The sequence below is a fragment of the Euprymna scolopes genome, chromosome 14 (genome assembly GCF_053919585.1).
Source record: "Euprymna scolopes isolate OS-2025 chromosome 14, ASM5391958v1, whole genome shotgun sequence".
NCBI lineage: Eukaryota > Metazoa > Mollusca > Cephalopoda > Sepiida > Sepiolidae > Euprymna > Euprymna scolopes.
In genome coordinates this window covers 51225206-51250211 of record NC_136495.1, presented here as the reverse complement: position 1 = coordinate 51250211, position 25006 = coordinate 51225206, and the positions used below count along the sequence as shown (strand labels likewise).

Here is a 25006-nt window from a genome sequence, read left to right as displayed (position 1 = left end):
TAGTTATCACTCACAAGTCCACTCTCACCCGAAGGAGCGGTAGTGCCTTTAAAGAACTCTATTATTGGATTGTATAGAAACTATCATTTGCAGATGATTTACAAAATATACGTCTACAAAGTAATCGTATACACAAAATGTGTATGTTTGGATTAGCCAGACTACCATTCTCATCTTATTTCCACAAAATTTCTGTTGATTAAAAAAAAAATTTTCTTTTTTTTATTCCAAATAAGACATCTTACCACTTGGACGTAAGATGCTACTATTTGGAGATATGTCTAACAGAGACTGTAGGGAGTTAAGTAGCGAGATATCTGTTCACATTACATTTAAATTTCTGCAGTTTAGTACAGTCAGGGAAGTGGGAAATTCCAAAGTTTAGAAGTCTGAGGGAAAAACACTCAGAGTAAAAGGCTTTCCGGCACTTAGGGACCTTAACAATGAAGGGATGGGATTTTGCTGCTTGTCCCGTTAGTTGGAAGTATTAAGGGAGCACAATTGCTATAAGTTCATAAACACACATTCTGTTAATGTACTTGTAAAACAGCCACATTGTAGATGTCACTTCCAACCTTCTTCAGATGCATCTTTTAAAACTATAAAACCTATATTTAATTACAAACTGAATCCTTCAGTTAATTCACGGTGGGTAGATTGTTCTTGTTCCATCAACCATAACTGAATAGAAGTGTTAAGGATTGTGTAATATTTCATAAATGTTCCTGAGTTTGAATCGATGCACTTAAGATTGTTGACTAAAATATGAAAATAACCAAGATTATTTATCCTAATTTAAAAAAAATTCTGGAACATGTGTACAGTTTCAGCACAAAATAACCCAATAATGGTTGACATGCCATAAAATGCAACAATCAACCAGAAATCTGGTCAAAATCTTCATAAACTATTTCAATAAGTTTAACTATAATAAACAACTTGAAATCAAAATGTGTTTCATGCTCACTTGTACAATTAAATGCAATGAAGTAAAAATTATACAAAAGTAATCATTCTTTGTGTATATTAAACCTTTCTTTGTTTTTGTTATTTATGCTTTTCATCATGTTATGACATTTTCTATTGCAGATATCCTTATTTATTCAAAGGTCTTGAAGACTTACATCTTGATGAACGCATCATGCAGTTCTTGAATATTGTCAACAGCATGTTCTCAAATGCGAATAGGTATGAAATACAATAATTTTTATAAATTTGTAAAATTTCAGAAAGATTTAAAAAAAAATCCTAACCTGACAAAGAAGTTAGGATTATTATCGCTTATTTTTTATCATCTCATTTTGGTATTTAATGTGCTACGCGTCTCTGACATGAGGTGAGCCACACCATGCAATGTTTCATGTCTGCTCTCTGTGGTCTGATTCAAAATATTGTTATCGGTCATGTTGCATGCAGTGAAATTGCTTCTCTGTCTACTATGCTCCCTGATACCTCAGATATCTAGGTGAGTAGATGCAAAATGGGGCACACTTTACATAGCCAAACCGTACGAGATGATGAATACGTAAGGCATCCATAATTCCACCAATACCAAGTTTCTAATGACGCACAGTTGATGGACCCTTTCTTTTATGATATTATAAAATGGTTATAGTATCTTTGGATTTGTATACAGCAAAAAACAGTATTGCAATATTTATCAGCAAATGTCCTCAATAATAATCAATATTGTAGATGCAGTTGCACAAGCACTTAGCTCCCAAGAAATCTAATATATATATATTTTCAACTTAAATCTGACAATTTATTGAAAATATCATTCCCAGTATAAGTGTGACTGATGAACACAGACTATCATAGAAATGTTGGGATGTATCTAAAAAATTGTAGCTATTTCTGATCATTCCTTAATCAGTTTTATTTGATAAAACTTTAAATATTTTCTAAAATAACAAATTGATTTTTAAGGCAAGAGTAGTTTTATGATATTTTTAAGATAAAACTATTTTTTTTTAAAGTATTTTTTTTTCAAATCCAGGGCTTAACCAGCAATATTCCCTGATGTTGAATTAAAAGAAAACTTTTTTTCTTAAAAAAAAAAACAAAAAACACTTTATGTATATATATAAAAAAAAACCTACTCACTGGTTTAAATGAGATTACCATTATTTTTATAGGGGACATCAAGCGATGTATCGAGCTCGACATTACTCTGTGACACCTTTAGGTCCCCGATCTGGCTTGATCCAGTGGGTGGATGGTGCTACGCCTTTATTTAGCCTTTACAAGAAATGGCAACAGAGAGAAATGATTGCCCACTCACTGAAGGTAACTTTTATTTTTATAAACATTTTATTATCTTACCCATTTTATGCATATTTTGCTTTTGTACATCTTATGGCACAAACTTGCAAAACTCATATCCTGCATTATCTAAGAAAATTCAGAAAACTTTTTTTTTTTTTTTTCAAGGAGGATACTTACATATGTATTTACTTGGCTGGGAGGGTGTGTGTTGAATGGAGGGAGGGGTTTGTTTTTAATTCACAATTTACAAATGGATCACAAATTGTTGAAAATCAAGTGAGTCTATTCAAAAATAAATTGACCGTAAATGACTAGAAAGGTTTTCACCTAAAATAGCCAGCTTTTATCCATGATATAAAAATAGTAAAAACAAAACACTTCACTGTTTTTGACCTGTAAAAATAACAATCAAGTGAGAGCAGTAGTCCGAAGAATTCAAATAATACAAATGATCAATCTTCATCTAAAAAATTCAGAAACTTGAAATGTTACTTCTTTATATAATAACAAATCACTTAACAAGTAGCAAATCAGGATTAATAAAAAGCAGAATACTCATGTCAGGAGGAGTATTCTGCAAGTTTATAAGATAATTGACTAAACAGAACAATTTTGGATAAAGGTGTTTCTTAGTAACAGGGTACAACATGTACGTGTGTGTGTGTTAGTGATATTCATCTGGAGAATGCTCATGTGAAGATAAATTGCTAGTCAGAAGGAATTTTAGGAAAAAACAATTTCAAATATCATGTTTACAATTTTTGCTTTAAAAGAAAAGTTAAAAGTAACATTTGTAATATGAAGTTGAGCGATATTTTATTTATTTTTTCTTTTTAGTGCGGTGATGTTACTGAAAATGTTTTCCTTGCAAACAGCTGTAAAATATCAAGTTTGAATTATTTAAAATAAGCAGATGGTATTTTTATTGGTAATTTTGAAATTTAAAAGAATCCAATTATTTTACATAATTCAAATTCATTTCAAGTTTGTTCACTCTCTCTCACACACACACACGCACATAGTAATTCTTTTTCTTCTACAGTATGCTAATAATTCCATGTCACAAAAAGCAACTTTCTTTATCATTTTGTGTTCTTTTTTTTTTTTAACTTTAAGACTCTTTTTCTCTTGTAGCCGACCAGTTCTCCTGCCCCTGGTACAGCCAATGTTGGCTCCTTGACGACTGGTACAAATCCTGTAATGCAGAGGCCAAGTGACATTTATTACAATAAATTGACACCAGCATTAAAAGAAAAAGTATGTTTATTTTTGTTAACATCTAATATAATGGTCCTCAATCTTGCCCTTATTCTTTTTGTGTCTTCACAACATGTAGTTATATGATAGTTATCCATTTCATTGACACAACCTTTTGCATTGTTAAACTATATGACATATTTTAAACTACATTGGTTGGGTAGGAGAGCAGAAGTGGTGGTGGTCATCACAGATGTTAATCTTTTTCATTATTTTTTATTTATTTTTGTTTACAGTTTATATCTTTCTTTCCCCACAATCATTTTAGTAGATTAGTCTCCAATTAGTTTTTTGGACACCAAGCAATACATCTTAAGAAACTCAACAATCTCATCAGACCTTCCACACAAGCTTTCAATACTCAAACTACCATAGCCTGTTGTATAATTCAAAACAATCTTAGTTCTGATGACTTCATAGGAAGATAAATCTGGACAGTGTAGGGAAATGTGTGCAGAAGAATCGACTTTGATAGTATGACCATATTGAAAGAATGAATGAAGTTTCTTGAGTTAGTAGATTTAAAATGGTTAAGGTAGCAGGTTTAGTTTCAGGAGATAGCCAAGGAAAACATGGGAAGAAGTGATAAAAATGAATCTGAAAGATCAAGACTTGACCAAAGTCAGTTTCTTGAAGTCTTCTAGTGCATGCCAACATGTAAAAGAGACATTAAACCGAATATGATGAAAATATTGGGTCACTATTTATCAAAGACAAGGATAAGGGTTAATGATTATTAGCCAAAAGATGAGTAACATGATGGGAGTACTTACATTGATCAATGGCATGAACTGATTATTACTTAGGGGGACAAGAATTTGTTGACATTGGATTTGAAGATGATCAAGTTGTAATCAGCTTGGAGGCAGTCTTGTGATAATGTGTTTCACAGATGGGAATAGGTTTGCGCATGAAAGAAAGTCTTTTTTCATTGTGGTAGAAAACGAGTTCTTGCTGTGAATGTCTTACAAGGTGGAAATAAAGATTGGAGCTCACTTGAGCACCTTCCATGGAAATAATAGAGTAGAGAGAGACTAGCAACAACTAGTTGTAGTGAAGATATAACAACAGAAGTTTCTCTCGCTTTCCTTTTGGCTCTATAATAAAAGAACAAAATAATGAAAAAAATGCAAACTCATCTTTACTCAATGATGGAGCGTGTTCTTTGATGTTTTATTCTTTGACAGTGTTATAGTTACATGTTACGTAAGCTTCCTATTGCCTGTTTTCCAGAGGGGGAGGGGAGAAGACTAAAACAAAACTTTAAAATAGATTTACGTATCCGATATGTAAATAAAGAGACAGACTTTTCTCTCTTCATCGCTGCATCTCACTTTAAACTTTTAACTTTTAATGGAATTTTCCACTCCTCTGTTTAATTTAACCTTTTGTGGAAAGTTTCACCTTAAACACTATTTCTACATATCTGCACCCAATATCGCAACATTTTACATTGATAAAAATTTAGCAGAAAGTGTTATACTTATAGACATGGGAAGAACAAGAGTATTACACAAGTGTTGATGAATATATAGAGAGATGTATAAGAATTGTAAGAGAGTGAGTGAGAGAGAGAGAAATGCAGATAGATATCTATAATATAAATCTCACCTGTTTAAATGTATGTATGTATGTCTGCCTAAAACTTTTGACAGATGCAATGGATTTTCACAAGATTGGTATCGTTTTGAAGCTTGACTCTTTGGGTGACAAATATCGAAAAATTGGCTAAAAACATTAATTCCTTCACCCTCAACTGGGCACTTTTCTACAAAGAGGGGTTGCGTTTTTTGCCAATATTTTCAAGTCATCCCCTCTTTTCGATTGACTAGTCTTAATTTAAATCTTTGCCACTTCTGGTTTGGCTATGGATGCGACGGCAAAGACGTCAGGTTTTTATTTTCACGTTCTTTTCCTCCTTCGCAGTATGGGTTCGAGCCTGTCTGCCTACTACCAATTTTTTTTTTTTTTTTTTTTTCAACACACACCTCCAAACACCCGGGCAACGCCAGGCACCCAGGCTAGTATAATATAAAACTTAAATCCTATTTACTGTAGTTACAAAGAATGTTATTCCTAGAAACACCTTGCAATTCTACAAAAGTCTAATGAAACATGTTTATATATTTTTATTAGGGAATTACCAACATGGAAAATCGGAAAGAATGGCCATTGAATATATTAAAGAAAGTTCTTGAAGAACTTATGTCTGAGACACCAAAAGATCTTCTTTCCAAGTAAGTTTCATTTCTCAGTACTTATTTTTTTATTTACTTATTATAACAAAGGTGCATGTTTCTCTTTATTAATAAAATTGGGCAAACACTTATGTGACTGCTTACATTTCATGGGTTTACATTACTTTAATAATTACATATTGAATTGTTTTTCATTTACTATTTAATCAAGTATTTATTTCATGAAAAAAACAAAAAAACTCGATAGAAATGAATTATTAAAAATCCTATTTTGAAAAAATAATTATGAAATTAAATCCACCAGAATGCATTCCGATTTCTTTGCCAAAAAATCAACTGTTTCAATTTTTTTTAATCAAGAAAAGTAGAAATACTTTGTGACTCTTTTGAAATTTGGAAAAATTTAATCTGTCATTTAAAGTAACTTTAAAATTCTTAGCCAATCCTCATTTAATTAAAAGATTGAAAGTTCTTGAAAGACAATTACATCCAATGAGTTTATGAATCAGAATTAAAACAATATTAACTCTACAATAATTTGTTATAGTTTTCTAAAAATTTGGTGCAATTGATAATTTAATCACCAAGCAATATTCTAATTTTTCAAAATTCTATTTAAAAAGAAATTTGGTGTTGTAGAGGATATATTGGCACCACCTTTCTTTATACAGCAGACTATCCTAATTAGCATATCGATGGCAATGTTAGCTTCAAAGAATACAATAGTATGAGTACAGACAGGCCATTTTCTATTTATCTATTGCATTGTATCATTTGAGTTATTCAATGCCTTCGATAACATAAAATTTTGTTTAAAGAAAATGACTTAATTTTTAAAAACTAAAAGAAAGCAGAACAATGCTGGATAGATACATTATTTTTATAATAAATATGTATAAAATCAGTGCAACAATGTTTTATCAATACTGTTATATCATTTTTAAAAATTATTTCTTGATATTTCAGAGAACTATGGTGTGCTAGTACAGGTCCTAGTGAATGGTGGCATAAAACCCAAACCTATTCTCGCTCGACTGCCGTGATGTCAATGATTGGTTACATCATTGGATTGGGTGATAGACATCTTGACAATGTATTGATTGATTTATCGACTGGAGAGGTAAGACCCCCCCCCCCCTTGTGAACCCTCCGCTAGTTGCTTGACATAGTCTCCTCACCAAACTAAATCCCTATTTTGGTATCTGCAAAAGGACATTTTGCTGATTATTTCATCTTTAGCCATCCACCAGTGACCAGCAAATCTGTTTTTTTTTTTTCTAACTCCTCATAAATGAGGTTTTTTAGTTTTTCTATATCCAACAGCATATCGTTTGTTTCCATAGATATAATTAGATATTATAATAATTTTCATCTTCATTACAAACTTAAACTACATTTTCTATTTATATACTAAAGCTGAGTTAAGATATCTCTTATGGCTTTTTTCCTATATATTTTGATCACACAAAATAAATGTAAAAATATTCCTCAATTTACAGATTGAGTTATGTTTGCGAAAAACCCTCCATTTTGACTGTTCTGATTGGCCATAATTTGTAGTTAATTCAACAAGTGAGCTATCTCTTACTAAGTTTTTGTCATTTTCACCCTCTCACAGTATATTGTTTGAACCGCTCCCTCTTATTTTCTACATTGTCTATCACTTTCACTGTTTATTAAGTCAGAGGTAATAAAATTCTAAATTGGTATAGTCTATTACAAACAAAAGGAAATATCACCACATCCTAATTTAAACAATCTAACCTAAGTTCAATGAGTGACCAAATAGGTGATTTTTTCGATTACAAGTAATATCTATGCTTTTTTTTTTTTTTTTTTTTTTTTTACTAATAATTGAAACTTTCTATTTATTCATTAGGTTGTACATATTGACTACAATGTATGTTTTGAAAAGGGCAAAGGTCTACGGGTTCCTGAGAAAGTCCCATTTCGAATGACACAGAACATTGAGACGGCATTGGGAGTGACAGGTGTAGAGGTATGTATAATACTGTTGCGATGCTCATATTAAGTTCAGCAGCATTGATTTTTGTTTTTGTTTGTGGTTAGATTTTTTTAAAAATTAGATCTTGCTAAATCTAACTTTATATTTTCAAACAGGAACTAATACTCAAAATTAATTTTCTTTATCTTTTTTTTAGACAAAGTAGTTGTCATTATTTTAAACAAAATAATTCACTTGACTTTGTGCTTTAGAAAACTTAAAATTGTTAATATTTAGTAATGTGACCCTTTCCAAATATCCCACTAGGTTTCATCATTTATTCTTGTTGGTGATTCATGTGATTTTAGATTATGGAAGGCAATGAGTTATTGAAAAATATTTTGGTACAGGTTAGTTGTTGAATACAAACAAGTATCAAAGAAAATCCAACATAATATAACAGTTGGTTATATATGTATATCGTTGCATAAATTACAATATGAGAAATAATTGAAGAAACTTTTCTCTGACACTACTTTAATGATTTTATAGGTTTTATCTGATTTTTTTTAACAAAATCAATAGTAAGTTTTAATAACGCTCTTCTTGCTAAGAATTTGGTTAAGTTCTCTTTGTTTTGCAATAGTCAGTTTGGTAAGGAGAGTTGTCTGAAGAACTGCTTTCCTCTGTGTTTTTTATATGAAGATGAGCTCTGTCTGAATTCACTTCCCTCACATAATTTGTATGCATAGTAATTTATTGTAGTTCTACAATTATAATTTTTGTTAGTTTGTTTTACCCCTTCCGGTGATGACGTCATTCCTCCCTCAAAATATGGTTGTATATGTGTTAGTACTTGAAATTATCCTGACATAGATTGACGATTGTTTTTAGTGACAATAACGTCCTAGGTTTTATACGTTCCTTTTTATTAGAGTGGATGGGAATATGCGAGTAGGAGGTGGGGGGTAATTCCCGGTGATAATGTTGTTCCTCTTCAAATTATTGTGGTAGGTGTGTTATGACTTGAGATTATGTTGCATAGGAGACCATATTAGAGAGAGAGACAGATGGTGACATTCATATTGATGAGGGGAAGATACATTTGTACAGATATTACAGAGGGGGAGAGAAGAGAGAAGACATACCTTTTACAGTTCTGTGGATGTTCCTTCTTTTAACATATATTAGAGTGGAGAAAGATTGATCAGTTCTTTAACATCGGAGGGGACAATCATTACTTAGATGGAGAGGGGGACACATTTCTTAGATGGAGATGGGGACACATTTCTTAGATGGAGAGAGGGACACATTTCTTAGATGGGTAATACACAAAGTTCATTATAAAGATGAGTGGGAACAATGTTCATATAAATGATTTCACATTACCTTCAATTTGGTAGAAAGGCGACACGAAGGCGGCAGTTACAAAAATATGAGATGTTCTTTTATTCCATTTGACCGGTCAAAATGATGATCACATCCAGGAATTCAAAGTTGTTTCTACATGTTTAAAACTTTCCTCTTTGCTTCTAAAGGGGGACCCTCCTCTGATTCAATCTGGACTCCATCTCTCTCTTCGACTCTAGCTCCTATATTAAGAATTCATTTCTGCCATGACGTCATACGTGTGTCCAAAAACGTGATCGACCCACGTGGCCTGGACATGCGTGGTTCGCACATGTTCCCAAACCATTTCTACAGACAAAGAATTCTTACTAGCAGCCAATCAAAACTCAGAATAGATTTGCCTATCCAAACATAATAGAATGTCTCAAGTTTCTTATAAACTAGCATTCTAGACTTCTATTCCAGTTTATTAAGCTTAATTGGTCAGACAGCTGAGTGGTTTATACTAAATCCAATAAATGTCATTATATAACTATTTTTTTGTTTGGACACTTGGCTCTCCCTTCTGACCATATCAACATGTTGGGTTGCTAAACTGAGAGTTTCTCTAATTTTTCACTCAGTTTTTTGCATAATTATTGAATTTTGAAAGATCTTTCACGCAGCATTGGTTAGGCAGACAAGGGCAGAAAAGACAGTTCTACATTGTATTATCCTCCTTTTCACATTTGCGGATGGTTGGATTGGTTTTGTAACTCCATTTGGCCATAGCAGCTTTTGATTGCCCCATTACTGTTGTTGGTTGGTTCAGTATCCTATATTGTGAAGGAGATAATATTCATTACTGATAGTCTTTGTAATTTCTACTCAGCTGGCAATTGTATAAGTCCCCAGACATACTCCTCCACCATACTGTATACCGATACTCCATGGGTGACTGGGATAGCTTCCATACATTTATATCTGATCTACCTCTGCATTCAATGTTTAAAAAGGATGTGTCCTCTATAGTATCAGACCTGACCGAATGGTTAATTGTAGGCATAGACCGATTCGTACCATCTAAAAAATTCCAACAAAAACCTACCAGCCAGCCATGGTTCTCCCCAGAATGTGCTGCTGCCATCACGCACAGAAATCACTTTTTCCATAAGTACCAACGTAATAGATGCACTGAGACTAAAGCTGCTTTCAGGAACGCCAGCAACCACTGTAAAAGAGTAATAAAAAATGTAAGAGAGCTATATGCCCAGTCTGTTAAATCCAAACTAGCTGATCAGCGGCTTGGGTCCCACCAGTTTTCGCAAATAACAAATAGGATCCTGAACAGAAGTGTGCGTTCTATCCCAATCATTATCAATGGACCAGAGGTCATCTCAGCTTCAGACAAGGCCAAACTATTTGCCAAGAACTTTGCAGCTAATTCTACCCTATGTGACGAAGGCCATTAACTCCCCATATTTCCTCCTATAACACAAAACACGCTAGGTAACATACAGATATCTGTGCATGAGGTCGCCAAGCTAATCAAGAACCTTGATTCCAGTAAAGCTACTGGCCCTGACGGCATCCCAATTATAGTGTTAAAAAAGCTTCAACCAGAACTTGCTCCCATACTTATGAAACTGTTTAAACATTGCCTTAAGAAGTGCTTTCCAACACACTGGAAAACCTCATCAGTATGCCCTGTATTTAAGAACTCAGGTGATAAGTCATCTCCCTCTCAGTACAGACAAATAAGTCTCCTGTGTGTTATGAGTAAGTTGCTGGAATCCATATTAAATAGAGAAATAGCCAACCACCTCAGCAGAAATAACATTCTTAGTGACATGCAATATGGTTTCCGCTCTGCAAGATCTACCGCAGATGTGCTAACGATTATATCTCATAGGATTAGTGAATCTCTTGAGAAAGGCTTCCTTTTTAGGGCAATTGCTCTTGACATATCAAAGGCCTTCGACAAGGTATGGCATAAAGGCCTACTTCACAAGATATCCAGCTACGGTATAACTGGAAATATTCTCTCTATCATTAAATCATTTCTCTCTGATAGGCTCATAAGAGTAGTGGTTGATGGACAAAAATCAGAGGCCTGCAGTATTAATGCTGGAGTCCCTCAAGGGTCCATCATGGGTCCAACTCTCTTCCTGATCTACATCAATGATCTCCCTAAACACATACTTAAATCATTCGTTGACATCTATGCTGATGACACAACCATCTACAGCAACACATCAAAGGCTGTAAATGACAAAGCTCTCTCTGATTCTCTCTCCTCTGATCTCGAACGATTGGTTCAGTGGGGGAAGACGTGGCTGGTTACCTTTTAATGCATCTAAAATCAAACTCCTATCTTTACATCATCAACGCTCTGATCTCCATCTGGCATCAATTGAAATGGATGGCTCTCATCTAGGAGAAGCCCCATGTTTTGACAAGCTCCTGGGCTTGACCTTCACTCCTGATCTGAAATGGAACACATACATCAAGTCTGTTGCCAAGGTCGTTGGAAAGATGGTGGGATCCTTCTACTGCTCCAGAAGATATCTCCCTACTGATGCAATTCTCTATCTATATAAAAGCCAAGTACGTCCAAAGATGGAATACTGCTGCTATATCTGGGCAGGAGCTGCTAAAAACAGCCTATCCTGCCTTGACAGAGAGTACAAAATAGACTTCGTGGCTTAGTGGGGGATGCCCTTTTCTCTTCCCTGCAACCTCTCTCCCACAGAAGAAACGTTGCCAGCCTATCTTTGTTTTATCGTTATTTCCATGGCAGGTGCTCGCCTGAACTCCAATCTCTGGTCCCCCTCGCCAATCTTTTACAAAAAACACCCATCTAGCTGAATCCACTGTCAAAAACTTTCCCCACTCTTTATCTATGCCTAAATCAAAACGTAGATTCCATGAACAAAGCTTCTTTCTTAAAAGTGCACGCCTGTGGAACTCTGTTCCGTCTGCCTGCTTCCCTCCTGACTACAACTTGGATGTCTTCAAGTCCAACGTAAACAAATTCCTGATGAACCTCCCCCTTAAGTAGACACTTTAAATATCCATACTAACGTACTGTACTTACAATAGCCCTTATCCCTGAGTGGCTACCGGGCCTTGATAAGTGGTGACCACCTTGTAAAAAAAAAAAAAAAAAAAGAAAAGATTTCTCAATTCAGCGATCAGAAACTTAGAATTTGGGCATCTGATTTTTTATTTTGTTGCCCTTTTGATGACTGAACCTGATTTTGCCATACACAATATTAGCACACTTTTTTTTTTTTTTTCAAAATGGTAAAATACTAATATCTATCTCAAGCTAAGTTAATCAACATTTGTTTCCATAAAGCTTTTCTATATATATATATATTTTTGATCACAAAATACATGCTAAAACATTTACTTTTGCGATTAAGTTTAAAAGAATTTTAATAATTCTAGTTAGCCATCTGTTTGCAATTTACTCAACAAGTAACGCATCGCTTAAGTTTCTTTTGCTCTCAACTTCTCTCATTGTATATTGGTTGAACCTTTGTTCTTATTTCATGCAGAATCTATTACTATTTTGTGATGTTCTCTTTCTCTTTTTATCAAGTCAAATTTTTTTATGGAAATCACTCGAGACAAGGCATAAAGCCATTTGATTTAAGAAGCTTAAAAAAGTACCTATTTCAAAGTCACAAGCTAGTTAATGATAAATGTTAGATGGATAGATTCTGATTAAAAAAAAAATCAATTCTTCTTGTTTCTCAGAATATGAGGACTAAAGGACAAAATAAGGAAGCAAAAGTTATAAGGCCACTGAAAGTAAAACAGAGGTCCACTATAAAGAAAAGAGAAAAATTGGAACTATCTATTCTAAATGAAAGAAAATATCACCAGTGGTAGTGATATTGGTTAGTACATAGAAGAAAGAGAAAGAAATGGTTGCATATAACAAGCAGAAGGCATCTAATTTTGGCTTTTGAATTTTATTTCATTGACTTTGTAAAATTTTTCATGATTCAAATAAGTTAACCTGAACTCAATTGGTGAACCAGCAGGTGACCGATATTTTATATATTTTTTTTTCTAGTAAAATTTGAAAAAAAAAATTTGAACTTCAAAATATTAAAAAATTTTTTTACTTTTGTTAAAATTATTTGTGGCCTTTTCTTGCAGGGTACATTCCGCACAGCCAGTGAACATGTAATTAAAACGATGCGTAAAGGTCGTGAAACTCTGCTGACCCTTCTTGAGGCATTTGTGTATGATCCTTTAGTCGATTGGACAACTGGTAATGAAGGTGGCTATACAGGTGCATTTTATGGAGGTGGACCAACAGCACTGACCAACTTAAATGAAGGACGCCAGAGCAAGAGAGACATGGAAAGGGACATTACAATCAGTATGTTTGCAATCCGTGTAGCGGAGATGAAGGCTTCTTGGCAAAAGAATAAGTAAGTTCCCATATGAAATTTTGAATTTTTGCTTTGAGGTTGTTGAAAATAAACAAATCGCTTTTAACTAATCAGCTCCTCTTTTATATGTTTATATATAAGAAGAGTATATTTATTTTTACAATGTTACCAAAAAGTTCACTCTGCACAAAGCCAAAATTATCTTGATCTGTTCTTTAAAATTAGTTTTAGTTGCCAAAATACCACATTCATTCTATGGGTAAAATCTACTTATTATCCCAATGGTTTGACGTTTTAAGAGTAGATATTTTGTCAAAAATTATATCTTTTTCAAATAATGCTATAAAACCTTATGCCTAGAATCCTTATTCCAATGTTGATCAAAATCCATTACATGCTTTTGATTTTAGAAAATGGTTAAAATTTATGGCTCGAGCTTAAAGAGTTTTCAAAAATTGAAATTCAGGGAACTTAATTGTAAAATGAATCATATTTAATGCAAATCTGATGTATTTGACTTTTTAAATCAGAACTTGTGCACATATGTCTCTCAGAAATACTTTAAATATTCTAAAGAAACTGAAATTTTGGAAATATTTATTAATTAATGTCTAATGTCTTATTGTTAAAATTTCACAAAAATTGGATGTATCTGAATTTGCATTTTATTGAATATTAGCCACATTATCCAACCTTACCCCTAGCAGTTTTGTTTCCAAATTTATAAGAATCAGTTAATTAGTTTAGGAGTGAATCCTGTACATACAGTTATATAAACATGCTTAACTTTATTTAAATAAAGATGTTCAAAAATTCAGATTGTCCAAATACTTTCAATTTTTTCAGGAACCATTATCAAGTAGCAATACACATGGACGATAAAACGCTTTGGATAATCACAGATTTCAAGGGGCTTCTGCTAAAATAGTTATATTTTACAAACCAAAGTGCTTTAAGTTTTCAAAATGCCACCATTTTGTTTGGAAAATAAATAAAAATGTACATATTTTTTAAAAAGTTTTAAGCAAATAAAGTGATAAAAATGTTAACATAGTAAAACAGCATTTTCGGTAAGATTTTGTAATGACTCCACCTGATTTGTAAATGTCTGTACCGTGTTTCTAGTTAGAATTTTTTTTATGAAATTTGGAAACTAGCCAAAAGGGATGTTAATTTTAATAGTTTTGGGTGTCCGAAATATATTTGACCACTTGTTTTTTTTTTTTGTTATGTTAAAAAAAAAAAGATTTTAACATGATGAGTTTGGAAAATTTAGAAAAAAATTTTCTTCGGACACTCACTTTTAAATAAAACAATCTTTTTACTACGGTTATCCGTTGAAAGAATAATAGTATATTGTTTTGTCTTGTACGTAGCAATTTAAAAACATGATATCGGGGGGAAAAAAATCGTTTTTAGTTTGAATGTAGACTGATGTAGTATTAGTAATAGCATCATCATCATCAGCAGCAGCAACAATAGCATGGTGTAAACATGTTTTTTTTTTGTTGTTGATTTTTATTTCAGATGGATTTTTTTTTTAAACTGAAATTCTGGTTATAAAAAAAAATTCTTACATGTTTAGTTAGAGCTATTTTGTTATCAACTACATGAATATTTAAAAAATTTTGATAGTAGTCAAATTTTAAAAAATATTGTTTCATTTTGAATAACAGAAGGTGTGAAATATGATTTTTTTTTTTTTTTTGTTTGGTTCACATGCGTGAGCGGTACAACCCTTCATATTTTTTTTAATTTTCATCTTATGTTTTCAGCAGATTATTATTGAATGGAAACTAATCTACCCGATTATAAAAAAAAAAAAAAAAAAAAAAAAAATGCAAAAGCGATATTTAAATATTTGTTAGAGGTGCTCAGTTTAGGAACAAAAACAGTAGAAAAAGACATTAAATGTTATTAAAAATCAAATTCATTCAAAATTTGTGAATAATTTTTAAACTTTGGCAAAAAGTTTTCTGTTACTTCTATAGTTTATTGCCAAAAATGGAGATGACATTTTTTGGGGGCACTTGTCGTTAAAATCAGAAGGAGAAATCAGTATTTTAAACTATGAGCGAAGTAGGAAATAAATAACAAAAAAATTGCAAAAGTGTTTTATTAAAATTATATTTTCTTAAAGACTTTTCAATAAATGTCTTACAATTATATTTGCATACATTTTTATGCAATAAATTTTTGGTTTTCAAATGGTCTCACATGTCATTTTCGTTTTCTGTTTTTAATAATAAAAAAGTATATATACGTTTCATGAAAAGCTTTCATGTTTTTATTAATTAAATCGAAACATTTCTAATTAAACAATTATGGATATATGTTCTTTCACTGTCTTTATTTACTTTTTTTTTTCATAGTTCTTTTTGGAAGTAATTAATATTTAGTTTAATATTTTTTGTTTATTTCCTACTTTGGCCATAGTTTAAAATACTGATTTCTTCCTGATTCTAATGACAGGTGCCCGAAAAAAATGGCTTCTCCATTCTTGGCAATAAACCGTAGAAGTACTTTTTTTTTTTTTTTTTCATTTAAATAGGTAGGACAAAAATACATCATACTTTTCCAAAGGTCACGTTTTCTGTTAGTGACGTCACTTGTTTTAAATAACATTTATTTTTGACTGTTGTAATTCTTGTAAAGTTTTGCAATAGATGTCAAACACTCTCTTAACAAAAAAACAAAAACAAAACTCGCTTACTCTTACATCTAACCCTAGGTATGAGTAGCAAGCCTCCTCCTAAAACCTTAGCCCTAAATATAACACTAAGTCCGAATGGCAGAGCTCCTCACTAAACAAAATTTCTTGGTAAGCTACATATAAGCATCAAAAAGAGGACTTTTCCTTAAAGAAAGATGCACATGATTAATCTCCCATAAAAAATAAATTGGTCAACTGTCCTAAAACGCTAGAATGGTCTCAAAATGGTAAATTACTTTACATTAAACTTATGCAAAATCAACCCCCACTCTAAATTCTAAAATTGTTTTTGCTTTGTTTCTATTAAGTTTTCAGGATGTTCAAACATAATTTCTCTTAGCCCTATCATTAACCCAAAGTCAGAGTGGCAATCTACCCACCTTCTCATAATTGCACAAAGACCCTCTTCAAACCACACATAATCGCCTTTTAGAAAAAAAAAACAAAAAAAACTCCCAGGATTTATCTACTATAGAAAAAAAATGGGTTAACTGTCCTAAAACGCTGGAATCGTTTAAGATGGGAAATCATTTTACATTAAATTCCAAAATAATTTTTGTTTATCTTTTATTAAAGTTTTTCAAAGTGGTCTCATGTAATTGTCTATAAAGGTAGAATCACATATTTTAGAGAGGTAGTCACATGGGGAGGGGGTAACGGAAGGTATTAATCAACATTAATACCAAAAAATATTGCATATATTCATTTTTAAACAGTCATAGATTTAGATTTCAGTTATTTGTGCATAAAATGCCTTACAATTTAGTTTTGCGTTCTCTAACTTATTTTCTTTTAATGGATACATGGCATTTTTAAGGAATTGCAGCATATTTATGTGTATTTACTGCAGATTATTTGGAAACCATTAATTTCTGGAGATTTTCAGTAGCATATCCTGGTTCCTTGCACAGAAATACACTTACATAGCAAATTTCATTGCTTAATCTTGTGTTTTAATAAAGATATAGCATTTTTACTCAAAGGGTAGTGTAAAAAATGTGACAAAACGCATATGGTCTTAAAGAGAGAAAAATATCCAAACGTGCAAGGCACAAAAATGGTCATAACTTCCTTAATTTTAATCGGATTTAAAAATTTTTAAAAAGATTCTTTCTTAGCTTATCAAGCTCTTTCTATGTATGTCATTATTGAAATATGTTAAGCCATTTCAATTTTTTCATGTGTATTGCTATTATCAAGGAAATTTAAAAATTGGGAGAATTGAACATGATTTGACAATTACACATTTCGGAACATTAGTTAAGATTTTTGACAATTGCAATAAAAAAAACAAAAACAATTGCCATCTCTCTTTTAATCCTTACATTCTCTTGCCCACTCCTTCTCACACACCTCTCCTCTTTATTTACAAGTAAAACATTGCCACACTTTATCTTGTCTTTGAAGTGCATGAAAAATCCAATTTCTCATATTAATCAAAAAAATGTTTGTTTTTTTCCAATTTCTATTGTCTTGTAGGGAAGACATGTTAACTGCACTTCCATTGTTGCAAACTATCATGCAAGATTGGACGGTGCAGACAGATGAATTTCAACGTTTGGAATCAAAATTAACCAATTTAGAAGACTTGCAGTCACTGTTGGATGAAGCATTGATGAATAAACAACATGCTCTCTACACGCTGAGTGACAGGTTCGTTTCATTTCAATTTACAAAATATATATCACAAGCTTTCAATAAATAAGGTAAACTTTGCAATAAAACAACTCATTTCATTCAGGAAAATAAAAGGTTATTTTTTTGATAGAAAGTCAAAAATTTACACAGAAAGTTACCAAATTTGGAAAAAATGCTCCTGAAGAAGGTCAAAGGTTATATTGGTCAAAAAAGAAATGGCAAACAATATGCAAAATATTCCCTTACAAAGTGTATGCCTATCAACATACAAAATACATGAATAACCACAAAAAATACTATCACATAATAAACCTCAGCACATTGTTTATTATTTTAGATGTAGGCAATCTGAAAAGAGTAACTCACTTCCAACCTAGTGTTAGATATTGGTTGGGTCATGCCAAAAGGTGTGCTGGTTGATGATTATTATTATTTTTATGATCGTTATTAATATTGATAAGAATAAAATGTCAAAAACAATGTTATCTAAGCAAAATAAATATTTACAGATAAAATTATTCATTTTAAAATGTTTTAATAGAAAGGAATGTTAGTTTTCATAACTAGTAAAAACAAAAATGTTAACTTAGTGAAAAAAATGTTAGAACATAAACTGACGTAATAGGATAGTTTAAAAATACATGTATCAGTTAATGGAGAGTTGGGAGTCGGACTTAGTAGACTCAGTTGGTAATTCTAACCTTTGCGACCAAGGCTGCCAATCTCCAATATTTCCTCCTGTATCAGAAAACATGCTATGTGATATACAAATATCTGTACGTGATGTTGCCAAGCTAATCAAAAACTTTGATTCAAGTAAAACAACCGGCCCTGACGGTATTCCAATTATAGTACTCAAAAGAATTCAACCAGAACTTGCGCCCATCCTTACAAAACTGTTTAAACGTCTTAAGGAGAATTGTTTCCTGTCACCCTGGAAAATCTCATCAGTATGCCCCGTATTTAAGAATTCAGGTGATCGGTCATCTCTCTCACAGTACAGACCAATAAGTCTCCTGTGCATCATGAGTAAGTTGCTGGAATCTGTGTTAAATAGAGAAGTAATCAACCATCTTAGCAAAAATAACCTTCTTAGTGACATGCAATATGGGTTCCGTTCTGCTAGATCTACAGCAGATGTGCTTACAGTTATATCTGATAGAATTAGCGAATCTCGACGGAGGCTACATTTCTAGGGCAATTGCTTTTGACATATCAAAGGCCTTTGATTGAGTATGGCATAAAGGTTTACTTCACAAGATCTCCAGCTATGGTATAGCTGGAAATGTCTTCTCAATTATTAAATCATTTCTCTCTGATAGGTCCATAAGAGTAGTGGTTGATGGGCAGAAATCAGAAGCTGAAGTCCCTCAGGGGTCCATCCTGGGCCCTACTCTTTTCCTGATCTATATTAATGATCTTCCAAATCACATCTATGCTGATGACACTACTATCTATGGTAGCATATCTAAGACCGTAAACGACCAAGTTCTCTCTGATTCTCTCTCCTTTGATCTTGAGCAAGTGGTACAATGGGGAAAGAGGTGGCTTGTTACTTTTAATGCATCTAAAACCAAGCTTTTCTCTTTACATCATCAACGCTCTGATCCCCATCTGACATCAATTAAAATGAATGGCTCTTGTCTTGAGGAGGCCTCATGTTTTGACAAGCTTCTGGGTTTGACCTTTACTCCTGATCTTAAATGGAACATATACATAAAATCCGTTGCCAAGGCCACTGGAAAAATAGTGGGATTCTTCTATCGATCCAGTAGATATCTCACTGCTGATGCAATTCTCTATCTATATAAGAGCCAGGTACGTCCAAGGGTGGAGTACTGCTGCCACATCTGGGCAGGAGCTGCAAGAAAGGACTTATCCTGCCTTGATAGAGTTCAAAATAGACTTCGTAGCCTCATAGGAGATATCCTTTTCTCTTCTCTGCAACCTCTATCTCACAGAAGAGATGTTGCGAGTTTGTCTCTGCTTTATCGTTATTTTCATGGCAAGTGCTCGACTGAGCTCCATTCTATGGTCCCCCCTCGCCAAACTTTCACAAGAAACACCCATCTAGCAAAAACACTATCACTAGTTTCCTCCACTCTTTATCTGTGCCTAAACCTAAACGTAGATTCCATGAACAAAGCTTCTTTCTTAGAACTGCACGACTATGGAATTGTCTTCCGTTTTTCTGCTTTCCAGCTGACTACAATATGGTTGTCTTCAAGTCTAACGTAAACAAGTTTTTGATGAGCCGTTCCATATAAGTTAACAAATTTACCGAATCTCCATTACTAACGGTTACTATATTGTCCAATTTCTACTGTACACTCTTTAACCATTATCCTCGAGTGGCCTCTTGGCCCTCATAAGTGGGGATGTCTATGTAAAAAAAGTGGGGGGGTGTTGATAGTAAAGATCTAGGACCAGCTTTGCAGCTTTCCAATGGGGAGAAACATCCCGAATAAAGCTGCTGTAAGTACCACCAAGGCTTCGGGTCATGTGAAACTTCATTTGTAGTTTTTCCGAGGGTTCATCAAATGAAAACCAAAGATGGACCAAGTATGTTTCCCCATTGACCGATGTAAAACCCTAAGAGACTGTTATTTGTCTTTGTTAAATTGTTATATGTTCTATTTAGACAATCACTAGATAAGTAGACACCTTCATATGTAGATGATCAAGTATAATGACACGATAATATATACTCATATATATCCCCCCACCTGACAACATTGCACTAGCAGAAACGAAAGATACAATTAAATATTTTTTCAGAGCTTATGATTATTTTAAAAATACATTGTATGGCACAAAATGGTTTATACAGTTGATGTGCAGTAAAACAAATCCTAATTGAACAAAAACATGAAAAAGAATATTGCTTAGCACATGTGGATATTATAATGACGATGAAGTTATATTTAAAGTATGCGAGTATGAAGTTATAATCTTATTTGTACTTATATCCACTCTGGTTGAGTTGAGTTGGCTTCCTCTTTCTTGAGCATGCAACATCATAAACATGTTAATTTTGTTATTTATCATTATTCTTTACCCATTAACCACCTTAATGTTATTCCCTTGGATTATAATTTATGTACATTAAGTGCAATGTAGGAGAAACCTAATTGTTATTTAATATTATTAAACTGAAATAATAGAATGAGTTATATTTAAACAGACACAAAGGGTATTCTTGTGTATGATATGTGTTTCGTGTTGGTTGTTAGTGATCCTTTAACTTTTATTTTTAGAAATAATGAGGATTTTGAATGATTTAAAAATTTTATAAACTGTAACTGTATTTCAAATGATTTGAAAATTGTGTAGATTTATCTTTCTGTATGTACTACCTATATTACTTAATGTTTGTTCTCTATTGTTGTTACTAAATGATTTTCGTTTTATGATTTCTGAATGAATGTTTTATTATTTTAGATATTCTGATTATGCTGCAGTCAAGAATACAAGGGATGCTGTTCAGGCCACAATACAAGAGAAAATAGCAGATTTCACTCAATGGCACACAAATCACAAAGTAACATTTTCTTTTTCTTTTAAAATTGACTTTTTTTGCTTAATTAAATTCAATAAAAGTAATCAAATTAAACTGTCTAAAGTAAAGTACTGAAATTAAGTACTATTTATCAAAAAAAAATTTAATGTAATTTTGGGGGAGAAAAAATAAAGCCTTTTGAATTTTAAGAAATAATTCATTTTATTTACTAAACTATTTGTAGATTTTTTTGTTTATGTTAACTTATATGTAAAAATTTTCATCTTAAATAAATGTATCAAATTAAACATTAAAAATAAATAATAAATATTATGTAATTTGCATCAAGTATTGTGTATCTTGTTCAAAATAGTGGGATAAAAAGAATTGCATTGTAGATAAATTAAAATAAATAAAATTATGAGATGTGTTTAGTGAAGTGATTAAATGCATGTTTTTTTTTTTCATCACCAAAAATTCAATAAATACAAATTGAATTATTTTTTATTTACTATCACTCAAATATTCAAATCCAAATGCAATTGTGTAAACTAAAAAAAAAATGTGAAAATCCTATTTTGAGCTTTATACACAAGGCAGACTATGTAGCCAGTTTCTTCAGCGTCACATAATCAACAATCCCTCTATCAGGCTGTTTGCTGATTTAACACTTCTGACTGATTATTTATAAATTTAAAGAGTTAAAATGATTGGAAGTGTTAAATTGATTTAAAAAGAAACATGAATGAAAATTTAAAACAATATGTCTATGTGGGTAATTCTAGTATAAAAATTTAGGATCCTTAAACCTAATCTTGTCTAGATATTTTGTATTACTCTGTATGCATGCGTGTATGTGTATATGAGTGGTGTTCTAATTTACTTTTGGGTCTCATTCTGTGTTATGTAAAATATATAATATAGTTTTTTGCTAGAATTTCAAAATGGGGTTGCCACCTCTTTCTTTTTGTTGACTGTAAATAGGCTGGCCTTTTAGCAAGTTTTGAACAGTTTGTGATCTATGAACAATCAATTTCATTTCATCTTCAGTCTATCTCACATTGTTATTCATAGCTTTCAATTAACAATACAGTGTGTATGTATATATATATATATATATATATATATAATTTTTTAAATTTTGTCTCTGAGATGGGTATATTTGCTGATGACAACCATGCTCTATGGCAGACACAAGGGGAAAACGAATGAACACATATCTAAGGCAATAGTGGAAATCCTAGAGGAAGACCTCCAGTCTATAGTGAAATGGGGTCAAAAATGGATGGTAACATTCAATACTGCCCAAACTAAGGTTGTTTCCTTCAATAATCACAAAAACCTTTTCAACCACCAATAGCTATGGCTAATGATACATTACCTGAAACTACTTTGTTCAAACTCCTCGACTTAACATTCACAGGGAACATGAGTTGGAACAGATACATCAAGGGCATTGCTGCAGCTGCTGTGAAGAAGATGGGCTCTCTCTATCATGCTAGAAAGTTACTTATGCCTGAAAGTATTCTGTACCTCTACAAGGCCACCATTCGGCTATGTATGGAGTATTGTTGTCACATTTGGACTGGTGCATCTGCTACTAGTCCCCCACTCCTAGACAGGGTTCAAAAGAGAGTCGCCAACCTAATAGGTCCCGAACTGTCAGCTAGGCTTCAGCCTTTCTCCCATTGATGAAATGTTGCATCTCTCTACCTGTTTTACAAGTATTTTAATGGTAGATCGATGAACTACAAGCCCTTGTACCCCCCTCCCCCCGACAAGTGGCAAAATCCCACTCCGGTACAGTAGAGATCCCCTGATGCCAGAAAACCTTCTACTCGAATAGTTTGTTCTTCAGAACTTTTATACTTTAGAATTCCCTTCTGGGTTCCTGCTTCCCCGACTGTACTGATATGCAGAAGTTCAAGTGTAATGTGAACAGACATCTTGCTGCTCAACTCCCTACATAGTATCTCTGCAATTATGTCCCAGATAGTAGCCCCCAACATCAAAGTGGCACTGTGCCTTGTTGGGGTGAAAATGCAATAAAATTTTTTTTTTTAAATCTTGACTAAACCATATGGTAAGACTGTTTACTTTAATTATTTTGATTAATATTTCTATTATGTTATTCTTTCCTGTAATGAAGTATAATTTTAGGTGACAGCTTTTTTTTTGTTTTCTTGGAAATCTTAGCAAAAATAATAATAGGTTGTAAAAACTGGATATTTCTAGCTGACCATTTTCAAGTAACCATATTTTTTATTTTTTCTCTCCAGCTTGTTTTCCAAAATGTCCAAGGATCCATGTTTCAGAAAATGTTTAGTGAAGTGACCAAACCACTTCAGTTTGGGGCACCAAGCTTTTCAGCTGCTACAAATTTTTTGCAGGCTGCAGGACAAGCACAAATAGTACAACAGGTACTTCCAAATTTCTTTTTTAATGTAATATTTTAGTTAATTCTTTTTATAATTTTTTTTTATTTCAAGAAGTTTTATAACATTTATATTTTGGATAGAGACTTAATGAAAATTTTAAAAAGTTGTTAAATAAAAATTCAGAACTGATTGTGTGTTCAGGTTTGTGAGAATAACATAGCTAGAGGCAAAGTTGATTCTTTTAAAAGTTTGACTGCTTTATGTTTGAAAGATCTCAGCCCTAGTTTCTTAATCGTTAAAAGGCCTCAACTCTGCCTCCCTAATGTTTGAAAGTTTCTTAAGTGCGACTGATTACTTAGCATTCAAGAAGTTAAAATCACGTTTCTTAATATTTAAATCATCCTTATTAGAAAAGTAATAGTTTTAGTGAAAACAAGTGTCTTTTCTATTTTAGAATTGCTTACATGAATATTATTATGTTTGTGCAAGTGGAGGTAATATGAGATGTTGCACAGGCCAGGGAAGAAACGGCTTAATTTGATCCAGATGAATGCTGTTGCAGCAAGTTCAAATGCAAGTCGTCATTAACAAATAAGATAACTTATTGCCTTTAAAATAGCTGTCTACCAACTTCTATTAATATTAATAAAAAATAAATAAACTACTTGTTTGTTTTCACTAAAAATCAAAATATTCGTATTACTTTTCTAAAGCCTGTGTAATATAAAATTCAAATTCCTGCCATTACTAATGATTGTCATTTAAAAAAAACCACGAGTAATAATTTCTCGATTGTGAATTCATAGGCAAAGAAAGCAGTGTTTGAATCCTCTCTCTCTTTGAACTAACTCCATAAAAAATTATCCCATGTGATATGTGGAGCCATATTTATTGGTATGCCATTTTTGTTTGTTGTATATTCATATATAAAATACTAGCAGAGAGACCCAACATTGTCCTAAATTAAATGAGGATCAAAACATGTTTCACCCTCTCATATTTTATTGTCATTGAAATTTAGTGAAATCACACATTTTTCAATCAAATCAATTGATTGCTTTCTCTAGTTGAGACCCCATCATTGTGCACTGAGAGGAAGCTTCATATGCCCCCTCATCAGTGGCTTAGTTCACAATACATTCTAGTTTATATAGCATTGTGGAGAACTTACTATTGATTTTATAGAAAGTCAAGTATTATGGTTCAGTTGTGTTCTAAACAGAAACTTTTATTCTGAATGTGCCCCTGTCATATCAAAGAATCTACTGTTGGTTTTATATGCCTGGCCTTTTTGCATGTGCAGTAATAAAACTTCTCAAATGCACTTGTGATGTTAGATTGTATCAGGTGTTAACTTTAGTGAAAAATC

The 25006-nt window shown here is 32.5% G+C and overlaps 1 protein-coding gene across 2 annotated transcripts in view; it reads left to right on the top strand.

Annotated features, from left to right (window-relative positions):
- LOC145292997 (serine/threonine-protein kinase SMG1-like) overlaps positions 1 to 25006 on the top strand; it is a 245574-nt gene that overhangs the window by 154190 nt on the left and 66378 nt on the right. For both annotated transcript variants that reach the window (XM_080139251.1, XM_080139250.1), the window contains exons 44-53: positions 1090 to 1188; positions 2139 to 2289; positions 3403 to 3525; positions 5662 to 5762; positions 6690 to 6843; positions 7603 to 7722; positions 13171 to 13448; positions 17602 to 17775; positions 21202 to 21301; positions 23539 to 23679. In XM_080139251.1, the coding sequence (XP_079995377.1) occupies positions 1090 to 1188; positions 2139 to 2289; positions 3403 to 3525; positions 5662 to 5762; positions 6690 to 6843; positions 7603 to 7722; positions 13171 to 13448; positions 17602 to 17775; positions 21202 to 21301; positions 23539 to 23679 (1441 nt within the window). The remainder of the gene's footprint in view (positions 1 to 1089; positions 1189 to 2138; positions 2290 to 3402; positions 3526 to 5661; positions 5763 to 6689; positions 6844 to 7602; positions 7723 to 13170; positions 13449 to 17601; positions 17776 to 21201; positions 21302 to 23538; positions 23680 to 25006) is intronic.